Here is a 20122-nt window from a genome sequence, read left to right as displayed (position 1 = left end):
ACCAATAATCAAGGTGCCCTGGATTTTCTCCAGGATGAAGCGGGCCTGGTTGGTGAGCTTGGCGCTCTCCGCCCCCAACATTCCCAACAGCCAGTCCTTCCTTATGCCGTAATACTTCAAACGCATCTCATAGAAGTCCTTTAGAATATCCTGCACTGACTCGTACTTCTTCAAGGCGCCCACGTGGTCAAACAGAACCTGGAATGAACACAAAAGCATAATCTTACCCGGTTCGGTTTATGACGACAATTTGCCGGACGTACCATTGAATTGCAGGTGAGGGGATTCTGCAGCTTGAAGACTTTATGGAGTCCCGCCGCCTCCACCTCGCGAAGTTTCTCCTCAGTCATCTTGATGACAAATCGCACCGTGGTGTCAGTGTGGTACTCCTTGTAGTCTGTGATCAGAGGGGGGACCTTCTCGCTGCCGTTTAGCATTGGCTCCAGAATGTTCTCCTTGTAAGACTGGGTCAAAGACAAGAAATTACTGTATTTTCCAGACTATAAATCACACTTCTGAATTTAAAATAATCCCTTTATTCATTCTTGAGTTTAGTGCTGCAACGATTAACTTGACTAATTCGATTTGAAAAAAAAAAGATCCAAATTACATTTTGCTGCTTCGAGTATTCGTTTAATTAAAGTGGTGTTGTAATGGTTTTGTAATGTTTGTGTTCTCAGTTGTTCTTTGTGACGTTTGTGTTCTCAGTGTTTCTTTGTGACGCATTAGGAGCGCACTGTAAGGACGCCTGGGTCTATCAGCTGTGTCTTGCTTACTGCTGTGTGTGCGGTCATTTTCATGCCGTCCAACGTTTCCTACGGTTATATCCCACTTTGATCATTTTGGTTTTTTTTGTGCTCTATTTTCTGTTGGGTTTTGTTAAATTTGTGTGGTATGCTTCCTTTGTTGTACTTTTTCTTAAATACAAAATTACTGGTCTCAGAGTCTGTGATTGAGATCCACAGAAAGACCTTGCTGTTCATCTAAAGTTTTTTTCCCCAAAGTGTTTGCATTTGGTTTTATTGATTTGGGTGGATACACTGCCCTCTAGTGGCAACAGTGAATATGACAACTCATTTCACATGGCTGAATCAGCTTCTCCCTTGTTAGGCTGTATTGGCACCATGGAAAAAGTGCTTAGAAAATAGATTTCGTTCCACTGAAATGGATCTACATGACCGCTGCATTATAATATACATACAATGCTAACTAGTACCAAAAAAAAAGTTCTACTCACGGTTTCCAGTCATTTTTTAGTAATTAGCGTTTTTGTGTCGGTCTTTTTTTCCCCCGTGGCGTAGTGATATTGATACGGCGGAGTCGTATCGTCAGTGTGTGAAGCCATTTTAGGTCACGTGCACCAATAGGAGACGAGGATTGTTGCTATGGGTTTGGAAAACAAACAACATGGCGGCGACCGTGTCAAGCTACGACACGAGCGAAGATGAACAAAAGATAAGAAAACCGCATTCGAAATGTAGTCAAAAGGCATGGAAACGATGCTATATGCATCCCTCATCTGTCCATGGGCGAAAAAGGGCAGGAATTTGGCCGAAACGGCATGCAACTTGCTAAGCCTTCGTGGCTACGTCAGACAATGGCTTTCTCTCCAGGCTCCGTCGAAGGACCCTGCTGAAAATGCGTCGACTGGGATTTTTATCGACATTGACTCCAGGTAAGCCACACACACGCCTTTTGTTGTGAATAACTATGGGAGTTGGGGGGCTTCTGGTCAGATCACATATGAAGTTAAGACTTGCAATGTGAGTTCTGGGCTGTAGCGGTCATTATTATGATGTTAGATTGTTTACTTTGAGCAAAAAGTTTAGATTGACAGATAACATAGGTTTTTCATAGTATTTAGTTTAACTGTAGTTCCAAAAACCTATTTGATAATATTATTCAGGAAAAAATGGCAGAATAGACAAGCCTAGATAATTTGGATTGGAAGATTATGTAAATATGATATGGATGAAACAGTTCACACATGGTTTATGTGTGTGTGCGTGTTTTTCAGAACTGAAACACCCTTCACTGACAGCTACAACTTCTTCTGTGGGACCATCGTCCATTAAAAGATTAGAGTTGACCAGGATCTGCTGCGAATGGACAAGCTTGTGGAAATATGGCTTTATTGGGACCATGGAAAAAGTGCTTAGAAAATGGATTTCATTCCACTACGCTGGATCTATGCGTTCAATGCATTTTTTCTAAGCCAATACCCTTCTAACTTAGTCACCAGCCAGAAATGTATCTTGATGTGAATACACAAAAATACAGATCTAGTGTTGCTGTTTTTTGCTTGTTTCAAGTGTTATATTAATTCTGGCAACACAAAATCTTTATCAAATGTCATAAACACATCTACCAAACATTTGAAACAAGTATTGGTGCCTTAGTATACACATAGGTGAATTCATGTAAATGAAATGAAATCAAATCAAATCAAATGCAAATGTAGCTAATTTCTTGAAGGAAACACTTCAACAATAATGATTTGCACCCAGCACAATGAAATATATATTGAATTAAGCTAAAGGCTTATGTATCATATATTAAAAATATCACAACCTACTATGCAATGAAATATATAAAATAAAAAATGCACACCATGATCATAAATGGCTGAAAATCAACCGAATTGCTACCACACCCTCCTAAGTGTGAATCATGGCAAAAACGGAATAAGACAAAAAATTATAGGGTGATCAAAAAATAATGTGCCAAAATCATAAGGTGATACTTAAAAAATAAAAGACATCACAAAAGAAGTGATGGACACGTGTTGAAGATAACTTCCAAGTTTTATTTCATGTTTCACAAGTGCTCAAATGTGAGCACACCCAGCAGCACGGACAAAATCAAGCCACGATGAGAATTCCTCTCAAACTTGTGCATGTCGCAGTTATTGTCTTGATTGCAACTGTTGTTCGATATTTCACATCATCAGTACTTGCTGGACGTGTTGGTATGTTAAAGACAAAGTTCATTATCCATCTTTATGGCACATAACGTATGTTATACACTAAGTGTATGTTCCACCACTTCCAGCAAATATTGATGACATGAAAGATCGAATAACAGACTATACCAATGCGAGAGGGAGGAATTCTCATGTCAACTTGGATGTTGTCCATTCTGCTGGTGATGGCCATATTTGAATACTATGAAAACATGAAATTGAACATAGTTACTTCCCACATCTGTCCAAGGTAGTTTTTTTTTTTTTTTTTTTTTTATGTTTTTTGTTTTTGACATGGCATTATGATTTTGGCACAGCCTTTTTTAATCACACTGTATATACACAAAAGGTTGGAATCATTCAAGTATGGTACTGTTGGTACACAACATTTATTTAAACATGGAAGTGTCTCATACTATAAAAATACACATACAAATATTGAAAAACAAATTTAATATATATATATATATATATATATAGAAATAAAAAATAGTAAAACTGTACATGACAACATTACTCCTCAAAATCGCTTTCATCAAAGTCATCAGCCCATCCAAGTGTCTTCTGTTTCTTTGGAAACATTCTCGCATGCTTGGCACCGATATAAATAATAAAGTACAAGAAAGTTTTGTAGACATATAGGAACATCTTCCCGTGTCACAATTGGTTGCCTTTCCACTACAGTTGACTACTTGCAAAACAGTATCAGGGGCAGGATTTTTAGTCATCCATGTCACTGCCAACTGCCCATCCTCAATGTCCCACCCATTCCCAATGGGTGAAGGGGCACACATTTTACCTGTCAGACAATGTTTCATAGTTGCTGCTTGATAGTTTGCTGTCCTGCAATGTTGGTACAGAGCATCAGTTTTTGGGGGAATAGAATGTTCTGGCAAGATTGACGAGGCCATACAGAAAGATCTGCATTTGGCATCATTTTTGGCATATAACTGGCCAAACAGGTGGCACACGTATTTCCACAACGTGTTAAATGTTTGTAGGTCAAGTTTTAAACTGCTGCCCAGCTTTGCAAACCCAGTCAGGTACTCTTTTTTTATGACGTGCAAAAGAATTTTTTTTCCCCCTTTGCCATTAAAGGCACAAGCAGAGTCACAACCTGTGAATGTATGGATGCCAATGAGTGCTAAACACACACTAGTGCCAGGAGCTGCAGAGACCTCAGAGACGTCAGTCCTCGTTCTGTTGCCTCCTCCTGTGAAAAAATGCAATTTAAACTGTAAATCTATCTGCAGACTTACAGCAATCACTGCCACGTCAGTATCAGGGCTTTTATTGACTACAGCTTGATGTTCTTGAGCCAAAAGGTTTTTTTAACCATTGTCACCCGTAACAGGTATGCAATAAAAAGTTCTACTGGATTCACTTTCTATACGCTGTACATACATTTTATAACAAAGTTGTATTGATATCTGGGCTAAAAAATGGCATCGTTACAACACTAGTTTAAATAAGATTTTTGTGAGCATAGGTTAATAACAATTAACCTTGTAGCAAAGGCGTGCGTGTGGCTTACCTGTAGTGAATGTCGTTAAAATTCCCAGTCGACGCATTTTCAGCAATATCCTTCGACGGAGCCTGGGGAGAAAGCCATTGTCTGACGCAACCACGCGGCTCTGCACGTTTTTTTCCAAATTCCTGCCCTTTTTCGCCCTTGGACAGTTGAGAGATGCATATAGCATCGTTTCGATGCCTTTTGACTAAATTTCGAATGCGGTTTTCTTATCTTTTGTTCATCTTCGCTCGTGTCGTAGTTTGACACGGTCGCCGCCATGTTGTTTGTTTTCCAAACCCATAGCAACAATCCTCGTCTCCTATTGGTGCACGTGACCTAAAATGGCTTCACACACTGACGATACGACTCCGCCGTATCAATATCACTGCGCCACGGGGGAAAAAAAAGACCGACACAAAAACGCTAATTACTAAAAAATGACTGGAAACCGTGAGTAGAACTTTTTTTTTGGCACTAATTAGCAACGTATGTAAATTACAATGCAGAGGTTATGTAGATCCACTTTAGTGGAACGAACCAACACAATTTTCGCTCAGCCAATACAGCCTATGTTAAGACCAACATGAGGTAAGTTTATGTTTGAGTTTTTTAAAATGCATTCCTAATGTAGTTTATAAGTATATTTAGCCGTTTTTGAGGGAATATGTGTTTGAACCATTTGTTAAGAGCATTGTAAAAAAATAAATAAATAAAAGCATTTTATAGCATTAAATCTAGCGGGCTTTTGCTATGCAAGTTAGCCCATAGACTTCCAAATGATATTGACGGGCCAAATTCAACTTTCACTGCGGCACGCCTTCAAGTAGGGGGCCACCCCACAATCCGCCTCAGTTATTCGCAATCGGTCGCAGCGACACATCAGGCATGAAAATGGGTCAGGGGTTAAAAAGGTGAGAAGGGTGTGGAGGAAATATGTTCCAGTACACTGTACACCCCAACAAAATATTGAGCTCTGTCGACCCACACTGTGTTTCAGCAGGGCCATGCAGAGACCGGTGGAGGGGCGGGTGCTCGTAGATCAAAAGGGGCACATGAACAAGTATTTAATACACCTTAAAACAACATGACTTCAGTTTTAACCAGCTTTAGATAATAATTGGCTGCGACTGTGACATACTTTAATTGGGAGGGGGCAACAGTGAATGGAAATCAAAACTGTCATCAACACTTTCTGGCTGTGACTCAGTCAGTCTGCCTCTTTTCTTCCTTCAACCTCTGCATCAAAACTTCCTTCATCAACTTGTTCATCTGAGAACAAACCACATCAGATGGTCACTGAGCCACCAACAGCACAGTTTTCTTAAAACTATTATTTCATTATTATCCATACTTAACAACTCTAGCACCTAATGATTAATAAAGCAATGACATAAAAATCTAATAGAAAAATAACATTGTAATTGTGTTTATAATTGTATTTAATACCCGACTATCCTTGCAAACTTGTTCTTACCAGGTCTGCTATTCACCCAGCTGATGAGGTATCCACTGCCTTTAGCAGCCTCATCTAACTCCTTTTTTTATCCCTCAATCTCCCTTCCCTACGACGCATGTCTATGTAATGAAATATAAATATTTAAATAAAACAGACTCCCCGGTGGCTTTTAGTTTTAAAGCTTTCTTAATTTCTTTCTCTCTCAATAACGATGGAGGTAGATTTGTGTTTTTATTATTCAATCAAAAACAAAGTTACCTCTATCAAAAAGAAAGTTGCTTCAATCAAAATACAGTATATACTTTTAATCCCCAAAAAGTCACTTCAATAAAAAAAATCGTTTTTGATTGCAAAAATACATTTGAGACAAAAAAAGCATTTGAAAACTATTTTTTTTTATTGAAACAAATTTTTCCATTGAAGTAATGTTGTTTTGCGTTTGGGCCACATTTTGGCTAGGACATTTGTGTCTTTATTATTCAATCAAATAAGTTGCTTCAAACAAAAAAATATATATAAAAAGAAAAACTTTGCACATGTGTCAATCACCGTTTACCAAAGCCTGAGAGGGTTTGAGTAGACTCACTATGAAGCATTTAATAAAGCCAAGCATTTTCTTACTACTTTATTCTTGTTTAAAAATAATTCGGTGGGGCAGTAACATGTTTAAAACTTATCATAATTCTTACATTTTGAAGTGCTTGAAAACCATTTATAAATGATACTTTGGTGAAAAAAGTGAAAAGACATGTCATATATATGTATCTTTTTTCCAATGTAAAATCTGAATAAATGCATTGAACACGCACAAAAAAGAAGGGGGGGGGGGGGGCGCTACTTCGCGGTTGTCACTTATTGCGGTGGGTTCCGGTCCCCATTAACCGCGAAAAACGAGGGATCCCTGTATTTCTGAAAAGCTTTAAGAAGCAGGACTCATTCCCACCACTCGTCGGGCCGGTGTTGTGCCGACACCGGCCGTCAGCTCAAATCCAAGCCGAAAATAACGCGTCTCCGGCGGACGACGGGAGCGATGTGAGGCGCCCCCTCCATCCGAGAGCATGCCGCTTAATTTGAGTCAACAGTGTGTTTCTTCGTTTATATTACCGCTAAATACACAAGCTTGACGCCAATTTAACGGGAGCTATTTTTTTTCATGGGAGATTTGGCTAGCTCGGGCAGTGTTCAACGCAAGCTGCAACGAATGGCAGTAACTTTTTTATATCGCAAAATGTGAAAACGATTGAAACCATTACTCACCAAATTCAATCTGCTGGCAAATACAGGCAAGTGTGTATGCTGCGCTCTGGTCTGCCCCGGTGTGGATAAGGCCTGCTCTTTGTTTTCGCAGCTTTGCAATGCCACCAAAGGCTCTCCGAGAACTCCATGTACAGTAAGGAGTGCGCGCGTTTGGAATAATGGAACGCAGCTTGGGCCGATGATTGGTTCTCGTCAGCGAAGCATCTAGAAGGATTTGCTGACTGTGTTCTTAAGTGCTCAGTTTACGTACTAAGTTAATCACATGATGATAATAATAATAATAATTAAATAAAACCTCCCGAACACCCCCCCCCCCTCCTCCCAAAAAGAATTTCTCCTCGGAACTACGCAATTCACGTAGGTCGCCCTTTTTGACTTCAAAACGGCGAATTTCGCCGAAAGGTGAGAGATTTTCATGCCTGGACACATGCAGCAATCCAAAGCCGGATTAAGGTTGAAAAAGTATGAAAGCTGTTTTGCATACCAACAGGAAGGATTGTCTCAGGAGTGATTTGTTCGAGGATTCGAGGTAATTATTATATATTTTTCGTTTTTTCCCCAGAATTTTTAACGTAAAAAGCTCTTTGTTTTAAGGCTGCCACCACATTGTCTAATAGACTAGCTTCATTCGTCGACATATTTACTTAAATAAATGCTTACTGCACTTTTTTTTGTGCTTTTAACCAAGAATCGAGACTGTTTTACATCCATGTCTATACAGAATTCAAGGCTTTAAGCATTTATTCACAATAATTTCAACGGGAAAAGCTCTGTTTACATGTGGCGGCCACCACATTGACTAACAGACTAGCATCGTACTTCGGCATATTTTTGTAAAATAAATGTTAACTGCACGTTTTTTTTTTTTTTGCTTTTAACCAAGAATCGAGACTGTTTTACATCCATGTCTATACAGAATTCAAGGATTTAAGCATTTATTCAAATAATTTTAACGGGAAAAGCTCTGTTTACATATGGCGGCCACCACATTGACTAACAGACTAGCATCGTACCTCGGCATATTTTTGTAAAATAAATGTTAACTGCACGTTTTTTTGCTTTTAACCAAAAATCGAGACTGTTTTACACATATATCTATAAAAAATTCAGGGATTTAAGCATTTAGTTACAAATTTTTTTGACCAAAAATCTCTTTATCTGTGATTCCATTTGGTCAGTATTGCCGGCCACGCCAAAAAGGCAGGCCCTCTATTATTCGGCCCCGCGTCCCGTCAATATCGTTATGAAGTCTATGGTTAGCCAAGTGTTCTTTTGTTGTACTAAGATCCTCATTTATTTATACCGTTTGAGGCTCAGCTAATTTATTTTAATTTTTTATGTTCCTTAACTGATTACTCGATTATTCGAACTAAGTAGTTTATCGATTAACCGACTACAAAAATAATGAATAGTTGCAGCTAGAGCTGGGAATCTTTGGGCACCTAACGATTCGATTACGATTCAGAGGCTCCGATTCGATTATTAAACGATTATTGATGCACCCCCCTCCTTTTTTTTAATTATTATTATTTTTTTAAATGTTTTGTACATTAGTTCCAAAATTGTTCAAAAATACTCCCAGGCTAAACCAAACTACTCTTTCAGTATCAAGTTAACATATAGCAGTAAACAAATATACAAAAATAACAGTAAATAAAAGAACTCCAGTCCCCATTCTGTATCAGCAGCTTTAAACTACATTCAATTAATTTAATGTTGTGAATCAACCATTAAAGTTGTTAAAATTGCTCCCGTTATTCCATAATTTCCCTTTTGTCAACTTTCGACATGTGAAAGTTTAAAATTATTTTAAAGATAGATTCAAATCAATATTTTACCGATTTGGGAGTATTTTAGATAAAAAGTTAATTAGGTTCGCTTGGAAGGTTCGCTACAACAGCCTTCCAGGGAAGTGTACTGCTCTAAGATGGCGGCCGTTTACTAACGCCTGCATCTAGCTTTTTGTAGATGTGCTGCTAACGCTACCAAATCTATAATGCATCTAGTCCTATATAAATGATATCTACCATAACATTATGTGGATGTACTTTGTAGCAGCTTTTCGGCAGCAGTCAGGTATGTTGTTTTTTTTTTTATCTCGTGGCATGAGTTGAGCTAGAGCCGTGAGTTGAGCATTGGCATTACCCGAGGGGCCAGGTAATGAGAAGCATGATGTTTAGCTACTCTCGCTCCGCTCCTCATTGACCGCGCGGCGCGCTGAGTGTGTTGTACTTCCGCTTTACTTGGCATATTTCAATAATCGGAATTTGGATGTTTGTGAATCGTTCTCGAATCTTCCATGGCCGAATCGCGAATAATCTAAGAATCGGAAATTTTGCACACCTCTAGTTGCAGCCCTACTTGAGTTATTATCAAACTTGCAGGATGTTTGTTAATATGAAACAGAAGAAGTGACTAGCCTGTGTCCAGGTTTTTACAGGCAACTCTGAGATCTCAATTGTGGTGGAGTCAATAATGGCCAACTCTCCACAGATGATGTACTGGTTTTCCACCAGCTGATCAATTGTTCCTTTGAAGCCTTTATAACTTGGGAGCTTAGAGAAGACAAATGACAATAATTTTCACGTTTCGTCTCCTAGTAAGATCCCAAACCACTCGCTCACCATGGGTAGCGGCTCCTCTCCGTTGAGCATGCGTGTGATGTTGGTGACAATCTCTCGGATGCTAAAGTTGGGGATCTTGCTGGCCCAGCCGGTGCCAATGCCATCAGAGCCGTTGACCAGAACCATGGGGATGATGGGAATGTACCACTCAGGCTCCACCCGCTGGTTGTCGTCGAAGTTGGTCTTCAGTAGATTGTCGTCGGTTGCCGGGAAGAGAAGGCGAGCCAGAGGGCTGGAAAGTATGGATATTTGGTAACGTCATCACATCTGGTGACTGCCGATTTGTTTTGCGTTGAATGCTTACCTAAGCATTGTGAAAATGTAACGGGGGCTGGCAGAATCTTTGCCACCGTGTTGCCTGGTTCCAAACTGACCGAGGGGCTGCAGCAAGTTCAAGTTGTTGCTTCCCACAAAGTTCTGGGCTAACCCGATGATGGTCAGCATCAGAGACATCTGGAAATTGAGCGGTATGGTCTGATCAATCGCATGAACCTACACAACACCTTAACTGTAAAGCGACAGTCACCTCTCCGTGATGATACGCTGACATCTCAGCTACGGAACCGGCCAACTGGGCCACCTTCACCTCCCGCTTGTCATTTCTTTTAAAACAGCAGAACAATACCTTCCTCTGGCCTGGCTTCAGACCTATGAGAAACCAGTACAATGACACACGTGAGAGACGTTCTCAAACTGTTTTCACTTCCTGTGGCCGCTTCTTTATAACGCACCGTCCAACAGGCAGGGAATGGACCGCTCATTGTCAGAGTTGGAGAAAAGAACCAGCTCCTTGTTGACAAAGTCATTGTAGGACAGATGCTTGGTGGCTTGACCGTACAGATATTCCTGCGGACAAGTAGCAAAGCCGAGGCGGTAACCTCAAGTGAACTGATGATGCAGAAACAGAAGAACTGAAAGAATAGCGAAGTCTGTCAACCTCAGGGAGGTTGAGCTCCCTTCGCTGGCGTCTGTTGACCATGAAATTGGTGAGCCACTCTTTGCGTTCTTCCACTTTTTTCTTGCTAAAGGCCTAGCACACAGCACACTTTCTTTTCAAAAACAACTCTGGTTAAACTGAGCCTTGACACAAACCGACAGGACTCACGAGGGTGATGGCTTCATCGTCTTGGGGCCCTGAGTACTTAAATGGAATACGGTGCCTCGCCATGTCAGCAAAATACTCCTTGGCCTCCTGCGATGTGCTAGTTCCCAAACCTGATTGGACAGAAACGCAGAAAACGGCCAATTAGGTAAACGCGACAGAATAACAAAACAAAAACCGAGACGTCAGTCCGCTAGAGAAGAAAGCTTACTTGGCTTGCTTACTACCACGCAGGGGTTTGTGACAAACCTTTGTAGTATTTGATTTTCCAAGATTTAAGGTTGGACTGGCTCTCCTTCCATGCGTCGAATTCGGGGATACTGTAGAATGACAGCTGGGATTTCTTGTGGGATGCCTGAAGATGAGCGTTTTTAGGTTTAAATTTAAGTTTTTTGTTTAATAAGGTTAAGAGTTCGAGACATTATAGTGTTAGGTGTTAGTTGACAGGTTTAGGATTTCGGGGTTAACTCGGCAAATGACTGAACAGTCTTAGGATGGTAGTAAATTATCTCTAATCTTTTTCATAGACTTCACTATCAGTTGACGAGACAAGATCCTACAGACATTGCATCACTGCTTCCTGTAGACCATACCCACCGACGTCACAAAATCACGTGCTCGCTGTATGGTTCCGCCCCCTTGTCGGTCATTTTGTGTCTGTATTATCAATGGTCTCAATTGATCGAGCAATTTATAATGCATTTCATGGAAGACCTGGTGCTTTCGGATGCCGTAAACTCACTTGATGCGTTGCATAAAAGGCGTTATGTGGAAAAGCTTCAGTTTATCCATTCGCCAGATCCATATTTGATGCCTAAATCGATGTTTTTCGACCCGCTGTCTCCGCCGTATTTGCCTGACATCTGCTAGCTACCCTGCTATGTACAACTATCTTGTCCACACAAAATCAGCCTATTCTCACGAAAGTTTGAAAAACTAAGAGCTTGGAGGCTTATAAATACTTCGTTGCTGGTTGGATGAAACAGGTCCTCATCCACGAAAATTCGGCAGGAATCTATCTTGTGCTTGGAAAGGTGAGTTACGAAATTTTCAATTCAAAATCTTTTGTTATTGCTAACATCCACTGTCAAGTCAATGTATTTCATGTCGTTTGTCAATGGAGTTAGGGCTTTTAATGTTTATATGGTTTAGCGATAGCACTCTCACTACATACATACGTGTATGTTGTCGGCGATTAGCCTAGCAATGATCTTAATTGTGGTTGTCACCCCAAAACCCTCTAAATATATATTAAATGCATCTTACAAGATATAAAATGACTACTACATAATCTGTGGTAATCGTTTGGAGCCCAGTTTTCTCGTCGAATTGCAGCAGCCCATCTCACTCTCTTCTCTCCGGGTCTCTCGGAATCCGGTAGAACTTCAAGTCTCTCCGTCTTCTCCGTCTATCTTCTCTGTTATTGCAACCGACCGCCACACACGCCTTCACCATTTTGATTATTAATGTTAACGAGCAGAAAAACACGTCGTAAATAGGAGGAACGTACGTAGCCGTAACAGGTAAACATGATGTGTTGACGGACAATTGGGCGGCACCAGTCAGGAGGAAGGAGTTGTGACGTCACGTGGGTAGGGTCTGTAGGAAGGCCGGGGTAGGCAAAGCGTTATGGCAGCTTTCAATGGGATAAACTCAAACACACGCTGCGTTCTAACTAGAGCTGGGAATGTTTGGGCACCTAACGATTAGATTACGATTCAGAGGCCCCGATTCTATTATAAAACGATTATTGATGCACCCCCATTCTTTTTCTTTTTTCTTTTTAAATAAATGTTTTGTACATTAGTTCCAAAATTGTTCAAAAATCCTCTCAGGCCACACCAAACTACTATTTCAGTATCAAGTTAGCATATAACAGTAAACAAATATTAAATTTAAGTTTTTTTTGTACTTCTATAAAAAAATAACATCAGGATTTTATTAGGGAACGACTTCCAATTTTTTGAAGCCGCTTCTCATGGAGACTCACATAACCCTGGCTTAGGCCGTCAGGTCACCTACCTTTTCGTTCAGTTTTGCTCCGCTACCAGGGGCACTAAATAATTTCTTCTTCATAAAATAGATTTATTAGTTCTAAGTAAGAATCCGTGGAGTTCACCCTCTGAAAACGTGTCAATTTTTTGTTCACGGTGTTGAAACCCCGGGAGTATTTTGCGTTGAGGCGCATTGATCTCTGGTGTGCGCGTAGTGCCATTAGGTCGGGAGTGGTGTGATTTTGGTCACATGAGCCAATCAGGTAGCCGCTTTCTCCTCACCATAACAACCAGATATCAAAAATGGCGACTACAACATCGGAGAGCGAAGACGAGCGAATGGTGAAAAAAGTTAAAAAGAGCGCAGAAAGTGGGAAATAAACGATGCTACATGCATCTTTTTTCCGTGAAGAATGAGGACGTCTTGGACTTCACTTTTCAACGGTGGAACACGTACAGAACCTGCTTTAAAAAGTGGCTTTGTCTTCACGGCGCTAACAAGGATCTTGCAGGAATATACAAACATTACGTGGATATGGATTTTGAAAATATTCCTGGCGACGCTGGATTCCACACTACATGCTACCGGCGTTTTACTGATAAACAGAAATTGTTATAGGCTGAGAAAAAATTCGCACGTGCTGGGGGAGAGCCATCTGCAGCCGCGAGCCATTCTGACCCCCCTGCGAGTACTAGCGAAGTTGCAGAAGCGTCTGAAACGCCCAGAAAAAAATTCTTTCCCGTTCAGGTTTGCCCATCGCTTCTGCTGGCCCTGTCCTTCCAGCCATCTGCATCATTTGTATAAAAAAAAAAAAAAAAAAAAAAAAAAAAGTGTCAAAGTATGCTCGTTTGGGATCGGAAGGCAAACGGCAGCGGGATCATCTCGCCAAAGCAGAGACATTGTCGGCAGGTATGTGCCTCACACACACGCGCCCATTTTTATTTACAATATGACCAATATTTATTAATGGACTGAAAATAATTTGTTGTTAATTTTTAAGGCTATAGTTTAGTAAACACGCGAGCTGCTGAATGATTTATCGAGTGAATCCAGCAGTGGTTACCAAACTCGAGTTAGCTGTGCCCCTCACAATAATAGATCACAGCTACACCCCCCACTCCCCACCAACCTCAACAAACCCTTTACTTTTAAATCTGTGATGTGCATATACTGTGAAAAGCGATGATGTGACTTATTATAATTCTTTTTTATGTAAAGGCCGGTTGCTGCAGGCAGCAGAGATGAAGAAATACTCTTCAATCCTTCAACATATCAAAGACAAAGACTGTGTTGCAATGGAGGTGCGATACCATAAATCCTGTTACCGAGATTACACCAGGTTCCTAACCAAGTCAACAGCAGCAGAAACTGCAACGAGGGACGAAGAACTGTGAGTTATTACATTGCACTATTCCATTGACACTTTACTAAAATTACACATTTCAAAGGTAAAGCATTGGTCAACAACATGCCACTTGTATTCTGCTTGCCTTTAGCCAAAGCATTGAAAGCGTTACTCTTTGCACATCCTAAGTATGTGTGTGTTTCAGACAACCCTATGCTGAGAGCTACAAACTCTTTTGTGAACAAGTGGTCCGTCAAAGGATTATCGTTGACAAAGATGTGCTCAGAATGGACAAGCTAAAAAGGTTGTTCGTGAACACCGTGAAGCAGGGGCGGACTGGTAATCTGTGGGTTCTGGAGGATCACAGAACGGCCGGTGCCCTGGACGGCCGGCGGCCGCCATTCATTATACATCACTGTTTTTATCCCCTCTAGCCTCTCATTATCTACAGTTCGCATCCAATCCGACAGGTGGCAGCAATGCGCTAGGCTGTTCATCGCCAGTCTGATAGAAGAACGAAGAAAACACAAAGTACCCTTCATTGGTTCTTTGTGGAAGCAAACTAGCGACGAGCATTAATGCACAATATGGATGGTGGTGGCAAAAAAAAGGGTGGCGCGGAGAAGGTTAGGGAGAAAAAAAATTAAAGAAACAGGAGAGCAAAGCATTAAAATGTCTTAAGTTGAGAAATATTTTCGCAAGCAGCAGTCTGGCTGCAACGGCCACGTCGGGTAACAGCAGCCTAGCCCCCGGCAATGGTGAGAGGGGTAGCGGGAGCCGCTCTGACGTGCAGCCGGTGCAGGGAGAGAGAAAACAAGAGGAAGGGTGTAATGATAAGCTGGTGGAAGTTCCCCAGACAAGCGCAGGGCAAGTAAAAAGGGATGAAGAGGGTCACTTGCTCGGTATACTGGCAATTGTTATCCACCAGGTAGCTACATTTTAAATGACAATCAAAGGGTTAGTGCCAGCTAGTCCTTTTGCAATCGTGTCAAGTTACAGTATGCTAGTCCTCCTATCACTCTCCTAAAGAAAAATATTTTAGCTGTAAAACAATGTATGCACACGCAGCAGCAATATTAATTCATAAGAAATATAACAAAATATTAATAAAATGAATGGTTTTACTTTTAAAGTTTAGTAAGATAAATTGATATATTTTTTTAATCATGTATATATCGTTTTGTTTTCTGGTTAATACTTTCCAATGAAGGTTATGTATCCAGGATTTGTCTTGAAATGTTTATTGGTATTTTCATTGAAATTTATTATTTGTATGGCAAGATTAATTATGGCAGGGGTCTCCAAACCGGTCCTCAAGGGCCGCTGTGGGGCCTGGTTTTTGTTTCAACCGATCGAGTACCGATAGTTTAACCAATGAAGTTTCTGCTAAAACAAGAAGCACCTGACTGCACTTGTAAAACACCAGATTGGTGCATAGGTGTTGTCTTGTTTTGTTGGAATGAAATCCTGCGGCCCTATGTGGAATAGTTTAGAGACCACTGAATTAAGGCATTAACAATGAAATCATTTTATAGACATAGATATATAGAGATATATTATAATAAATTAGATACATAAAACTTGCTTTGAAAAATAAATTCTTTCATTTGTTTTTTCAGGTTGATCATAGAGCTAGTACAGAAAATGAACCCAACTCCAGTTCAGCCTTGCAGTACTTTGAGTGCCCCAAGTCAGACAGTCACAGTCTAGACACATTTTCTTCATTTTCTCTCAAAGTGCACGAAATTGATACATTTTACAGTAAAATGTAAAAAAAAAAAAAAAAAAAAAAAAAGTCTTCCCGGGGGTGGGGTGGGTGTGTGGGGGGGGAATGCCCCCCACACCCCCGGACCCCTAGGGGGTCTGTGTTTCCCTTCGTATAGCGATTCTTGTGGGCTGGGCTGAGTCAAAGTCCAGGGCTGCTTTTTAGTCCCAGTCCGCCCCTGCCGTGAAGAACCATGAGGATCTTGATGCTTCAGACTACTGGTAATATATAAATCTTCATACTAAAAAATGTTTTATATAAATTTAGTCTCTAATAAAAAAAGGCTTTGAGAGAATGTTTAATTTTGTTCTCTTTGGTGTATTTGTGTGAATGAGAAATATAAGTGCAAGAGTGAATGTGGGTGTGTGTGATGTGAATATGTGTGTCTTGTGCTCATCTTTCCCTTTAACTTTGTTTCAGGTAGGTTTTGCTGAAAAGAAGATTGAAGCACGATTTCCTCCAGTTGGTTTTTCACACCCCTGTCCAGCGCAACATGTCTGAAATGTTTTTTTTTTTTTTTGGAGACATTATCAACAACAGACAAACTTTTAGACAGGATACCTCAGTCATCGGGTACATCAGCTACCGAATCTACTGAGGTAAGCCAAGAAAGTGACACTGAAAAAATGGGTAGCACAACATCAGGTTGGAAAACCAGCTCTGGGCCCAAGTGTTTGTTCAGCCCTCTTTGGCATCCATACATTCACAGGTTGTGACTCAACCAGTGCCTTTCATGGCAAGGGCAAAACAAAGACATTTTCTCTTGCTTGTCAGCAAGTAGAATACCTGACTGCGTTTACATATCTGGGTAGTAGTTTTAACCTTGACCAGTCTACATTTGAGGCATTGAGCAAATATATGTGCCATCTATATGGCCAGTCAACTGCCAAAAATGTCAACTATGCAAGATACAAGGCATTCTGTATGGCATCGTCAGCTTTGCCAGAACTGTCCATTCCTCCAACAAGTGATGCTCTCTTCCAATACAGCAAAAGGGAAAACTACCAAACAGCAGTAATGCAACATTCTCTGACTGGTATGATGTGTGCCCCTTCACCAATTGGCAATGGATGGGACATTGAGGATGGTGAATTAACAGTAAAATGGATGACTAGAAATCCTGCCCCAGATAGTGTGCTACAGGTTGCTGTGGTTGCAAGATAAACAAGTGTGAGACTGAAAGATGTTCATGCTTGTCTGCAAAAATGTCTTGTACAGATTTATGCCACTGCCAGAACTGTGAAAGTATTTCAAAGGAAACAGAAAGAGGCACATGGGATAATGACACTGATGATAGTGATATTGATGAGTAATCACCCACCATGTAAAATCTGTCCTAAGTTTTGATTCATTATCAAGATGGTACTCTCCATTTTAACCCTTTTAAAACAAAAAAAAAAATGTCTGTATTGCCTTTTCCCAAAACATAGACCTTTGTTCAATTTGACTGCCAAAAAAGATGGCTGTTCCAATGAAGTGCCATGGTTTTATTGTGAATGCACATTTGATATATGTAAATATATATTATTTTTTTGTGTGAGGCAGGGGTGGGGGTGTAAATGACATGCTGTGACATAATCTGACACTTTAATAAATACTCTTTGTTACAATTATCTGGGCTCTTAATGCATTTATTTTCATCCAGTCCATTTTGCCTTGTTCCAGTTTTGAGGTGCATAGTAGGATTTTCAGCCATTTTTGGCCAATGTGTGCTGCTTCTTGTGTACCTTTCATTACATAGTAGGTTGTGAATTGTTTTCATATATAAAACATAAGCTTTTAGATAAATGTAACATATATGCTTCATGTGCTGGTGTCACCTCTAGTTGAAGTGATTTTTTTGCACAGATTTGCTACATTTAATGATCTAAATTCACATATGATTATACTAAACCACCAATACTTGTTTCTGATATTAAGTACATGTTTGTATGACATTTGAGAAAGATTTTGTGTTGCCAAATTTAATGTAAGACTTTTTACACCCAGAAATGGCAGCACCAGATTTTCGTTTTTTGTTATTTCCCTATGTATATATTCCTGGCTTTTGACAAAATTGGTGCAGGGAAACGTTGGGTGAACTTTTAACCCAAAGTTCAGAAGGGTATTATCTATCAAAAAATGCATTGAACAAGTAGTGCCCAGAAAGTGGAACGAAACTCATTTTCTAGGCACTTTTTCAGGGTCCACCCCAAGGCCTACCTGAAAGGTACCCGTTTTGGTTTTAGGTCAGTAGCGGCTTTAGTTTGAAAATATTTGAATTTCCAATTTTTGAAAATAGGCCCCCTACGGAGCAGCCCCGCGCCCTGTTAACCGATAGTGAAGTGTATGCCTTTTTTCAGGAATTTAAATTGGTCAAAACTTTCAAAAACAGACAGGCAGGTGAAAACACCTAGTTTCTACAATTTGGACACTAGGTGTCAGCATTGTCTCAAATTCAAATTGCATACTTTAATAATGGGAGTGATGAACTCTTCCAGGAAGTTGTGGCGAAGCAGTGAAGGCCAGTTGTAGTGGATGAAGTTGATCAGCAAACCTTTAATGTGGGAGCCATCTTGATCCTTTCACAGTACAATTCCAGATTCGCAATGAGTCCAATTTGGTGGCTTTTTTGGGGTGAGAAGAATGCTAAGAAGATACCTGATCTGTCATGATCATGAGTTTGCCATAGCGCAGGGTCTTAAGGGACTCTGGATCGGTGTAGTTCTTTTTGTACTGCAAACCCAGGATCTTGATGACGTTATTGATCTCGGCATTCTCCATAATCTGCCAGAGAACATGTATGGAAATTTACACATCAAGCAAAATAGCATGGAAAAAAATCTCGCTTGCGTTTTGAGTCCGACCTGTTTGTGAGACGCCTCTCGCACGTTGAGCATTTTTCCCCTCAAGGGGAAGACACCGTAGCGGTCCCTGCCGACCACGCCCAACCCGGACACAGCTAGCGTCTTGGCCGAATCTCCCTCGGTGAGAATGAGGGTACAGCCGATGGAGTTCTTGCCGCCTGCCAGACGTCAAGGTTGTTAGCCGCTGCTAGCCGACAAACTAGGCGTAAAAACTTGGATGTCCCGATCGTGTATTTTTACACCAGAGTCCTAGTCACCTGATTTTTAGAATCTGCCGATACGGAGTCCCCAGTGCGATATCGAAAAAAAATTGTTGTTCCCCAGGTATTACAGATCCCCCCATTTACTGCAAGATGGACCCGAAGGGGGGCTATTCATTTGTGCTACATTTGCGCTAGGTGTCTGAACAACTAACTCTTCCAGGGTTTTCCCTACACATAAAAGATCGTGGCGCACCGTCACACCAAAATAATAATAATAAAAAAAAAAGATGTCTTTTTTTTTTTTTTTTAAAAAGATTAAACGATCCATTCTAATTTATTTTTGTATATTTCAACATGACGTCTAAATGAATACAATATGAAGCTCATTTTTTACGCACTATTTGCCATAAGTTGTCTAAAATAGCACGTCAAATACAAATTGGTAAATGGTGTTACACTTGTATCGTGGTTTTCCACCTTTTTGTTGTTCCTTAACATACTTTATTTTGTAAAGTGCATCACTTCTCCTATTGAAAACTTGCCACCGAGATGGAAATCACGAGAAAAATCCACAGAAAGTCATTTGAAGTTAATGAATGAACTTCTGGTTTAAAACGACCTGAATATTGACGTTGACGTCACGTTTAAGTTCTTTATGGAGTGTCTTTGACCTGAATCGTCGCGGCCGAGCAAAGCATTTGTTCGGCGCTGACGTCACTCGTTGTAATTGGCACCATTTTGGGTCAGTTTTGCAATAAATGGGGGCTGTGTGATGTCATCGCTCGACATTAATATCTCCATCTCAAAAACGATAGCAGCACAAACGAAAAATTTTATAGCATAAACATAGCACAAATGATTGACATTTTTTTTAGCCATTTTTAATTAAAATTGGGCAGGTTTGACCTCAAATTGACCTATAAAAGAATTGTTAATATCTCAAATACAACAGCAGCACAAATTTGTTTCAGCAAAAAAACTGACATAATTTTTCTATAAATTTGCGTCTGATGGGGGGTGGCAATTTCACAGAGGTAGTAGAAAAACATTTATT

The 20122-nt window shown here is 40.4% G+C and overlaps 1 protein-coding gene and 1 long non-coding RNA gene across 2 annotated transcripts in view; one reads left to right on the top strand and one right to left on the bottom strand.

Annotated features, from left to right (window-relative positions):
* The window catches only part of LOC130909291 (DNA topoisomerase 2-alpha-like), a 47435-nt gene that overhangs the window by 7085 nt on the left and 20228 nt on the right, over positions 1-20122 (bottom strand). Inside the window, exons 12-24 of the mRNA XM_057825555.1 lie at positions 18866-19023; positions 18660-18785; positions 18470-18580; positions 11164-11269; positions 10918-11027; positions 10750-10842; positions 10544-10658; positions 10339-10460; positions 10117-10265; positions 9813-10044; positions 9609-9743; positions 264-464; positions 3-198 (exon numbers count right to left, since the gene is read on the bottom strand). Coding sequence (XP_057681538.1) covers positions 3-198; positions 264-464; positions 9609-9743; positions 9813-10044; positions 10117-10265; positions 10339-10460; positions 10544-10658; positions 10750-10842; positions 10918-11027; positions 11164-11269; positions 18470-18580; positions 18660-18785; positions 18866-19023 — 1854 coding nt within the window. The remainder of the gene's footprint in view (positions 1-2; positions 199-263; positions 465-9608; positions 9744-9812; positions 10045-10116; positions 10266-10338; positions 10461-10543; positions 10659-10749; positions 10843-10917; positions 11028-11163; positions 11270-18469; positions 18581-18659; positions 18786-18865; positions 19024-20122) is intronic.
* LOC130909297 (uncharacterized) lies at positions 13101-19143 on the top strand. The gene is made up of 4 exons (XR_009061726.1): positions 13101-13818; positions 14128-14299; positions 14460-16240; positions 16440-19143. It is a non-coding gene; the product is annotated as an uncharacterized LOC130909297 (long non-coding RNA).

Source organism: Corythoichthys intestinalis, chromosome 21 (assembly GCF_030265065.1).
Source record: "Corythoichthys intestinalis isolate RoL2023-P3 chromosome 21, ASM3026506v1, whole genome shotgun sequence".
Lineage (NCBI taxonomy): Eukaryota > Metazoa > Chordata > Actinopteri > Syngnathiformes > Syngnathidae > Corythoichthys > Corythoichthys intestinalis.
The sequence above is the reverse complement of the archived record's forward strand: the minus strand, read 5'-3'. Positions and strand labels throughout refer to the sequence as shown.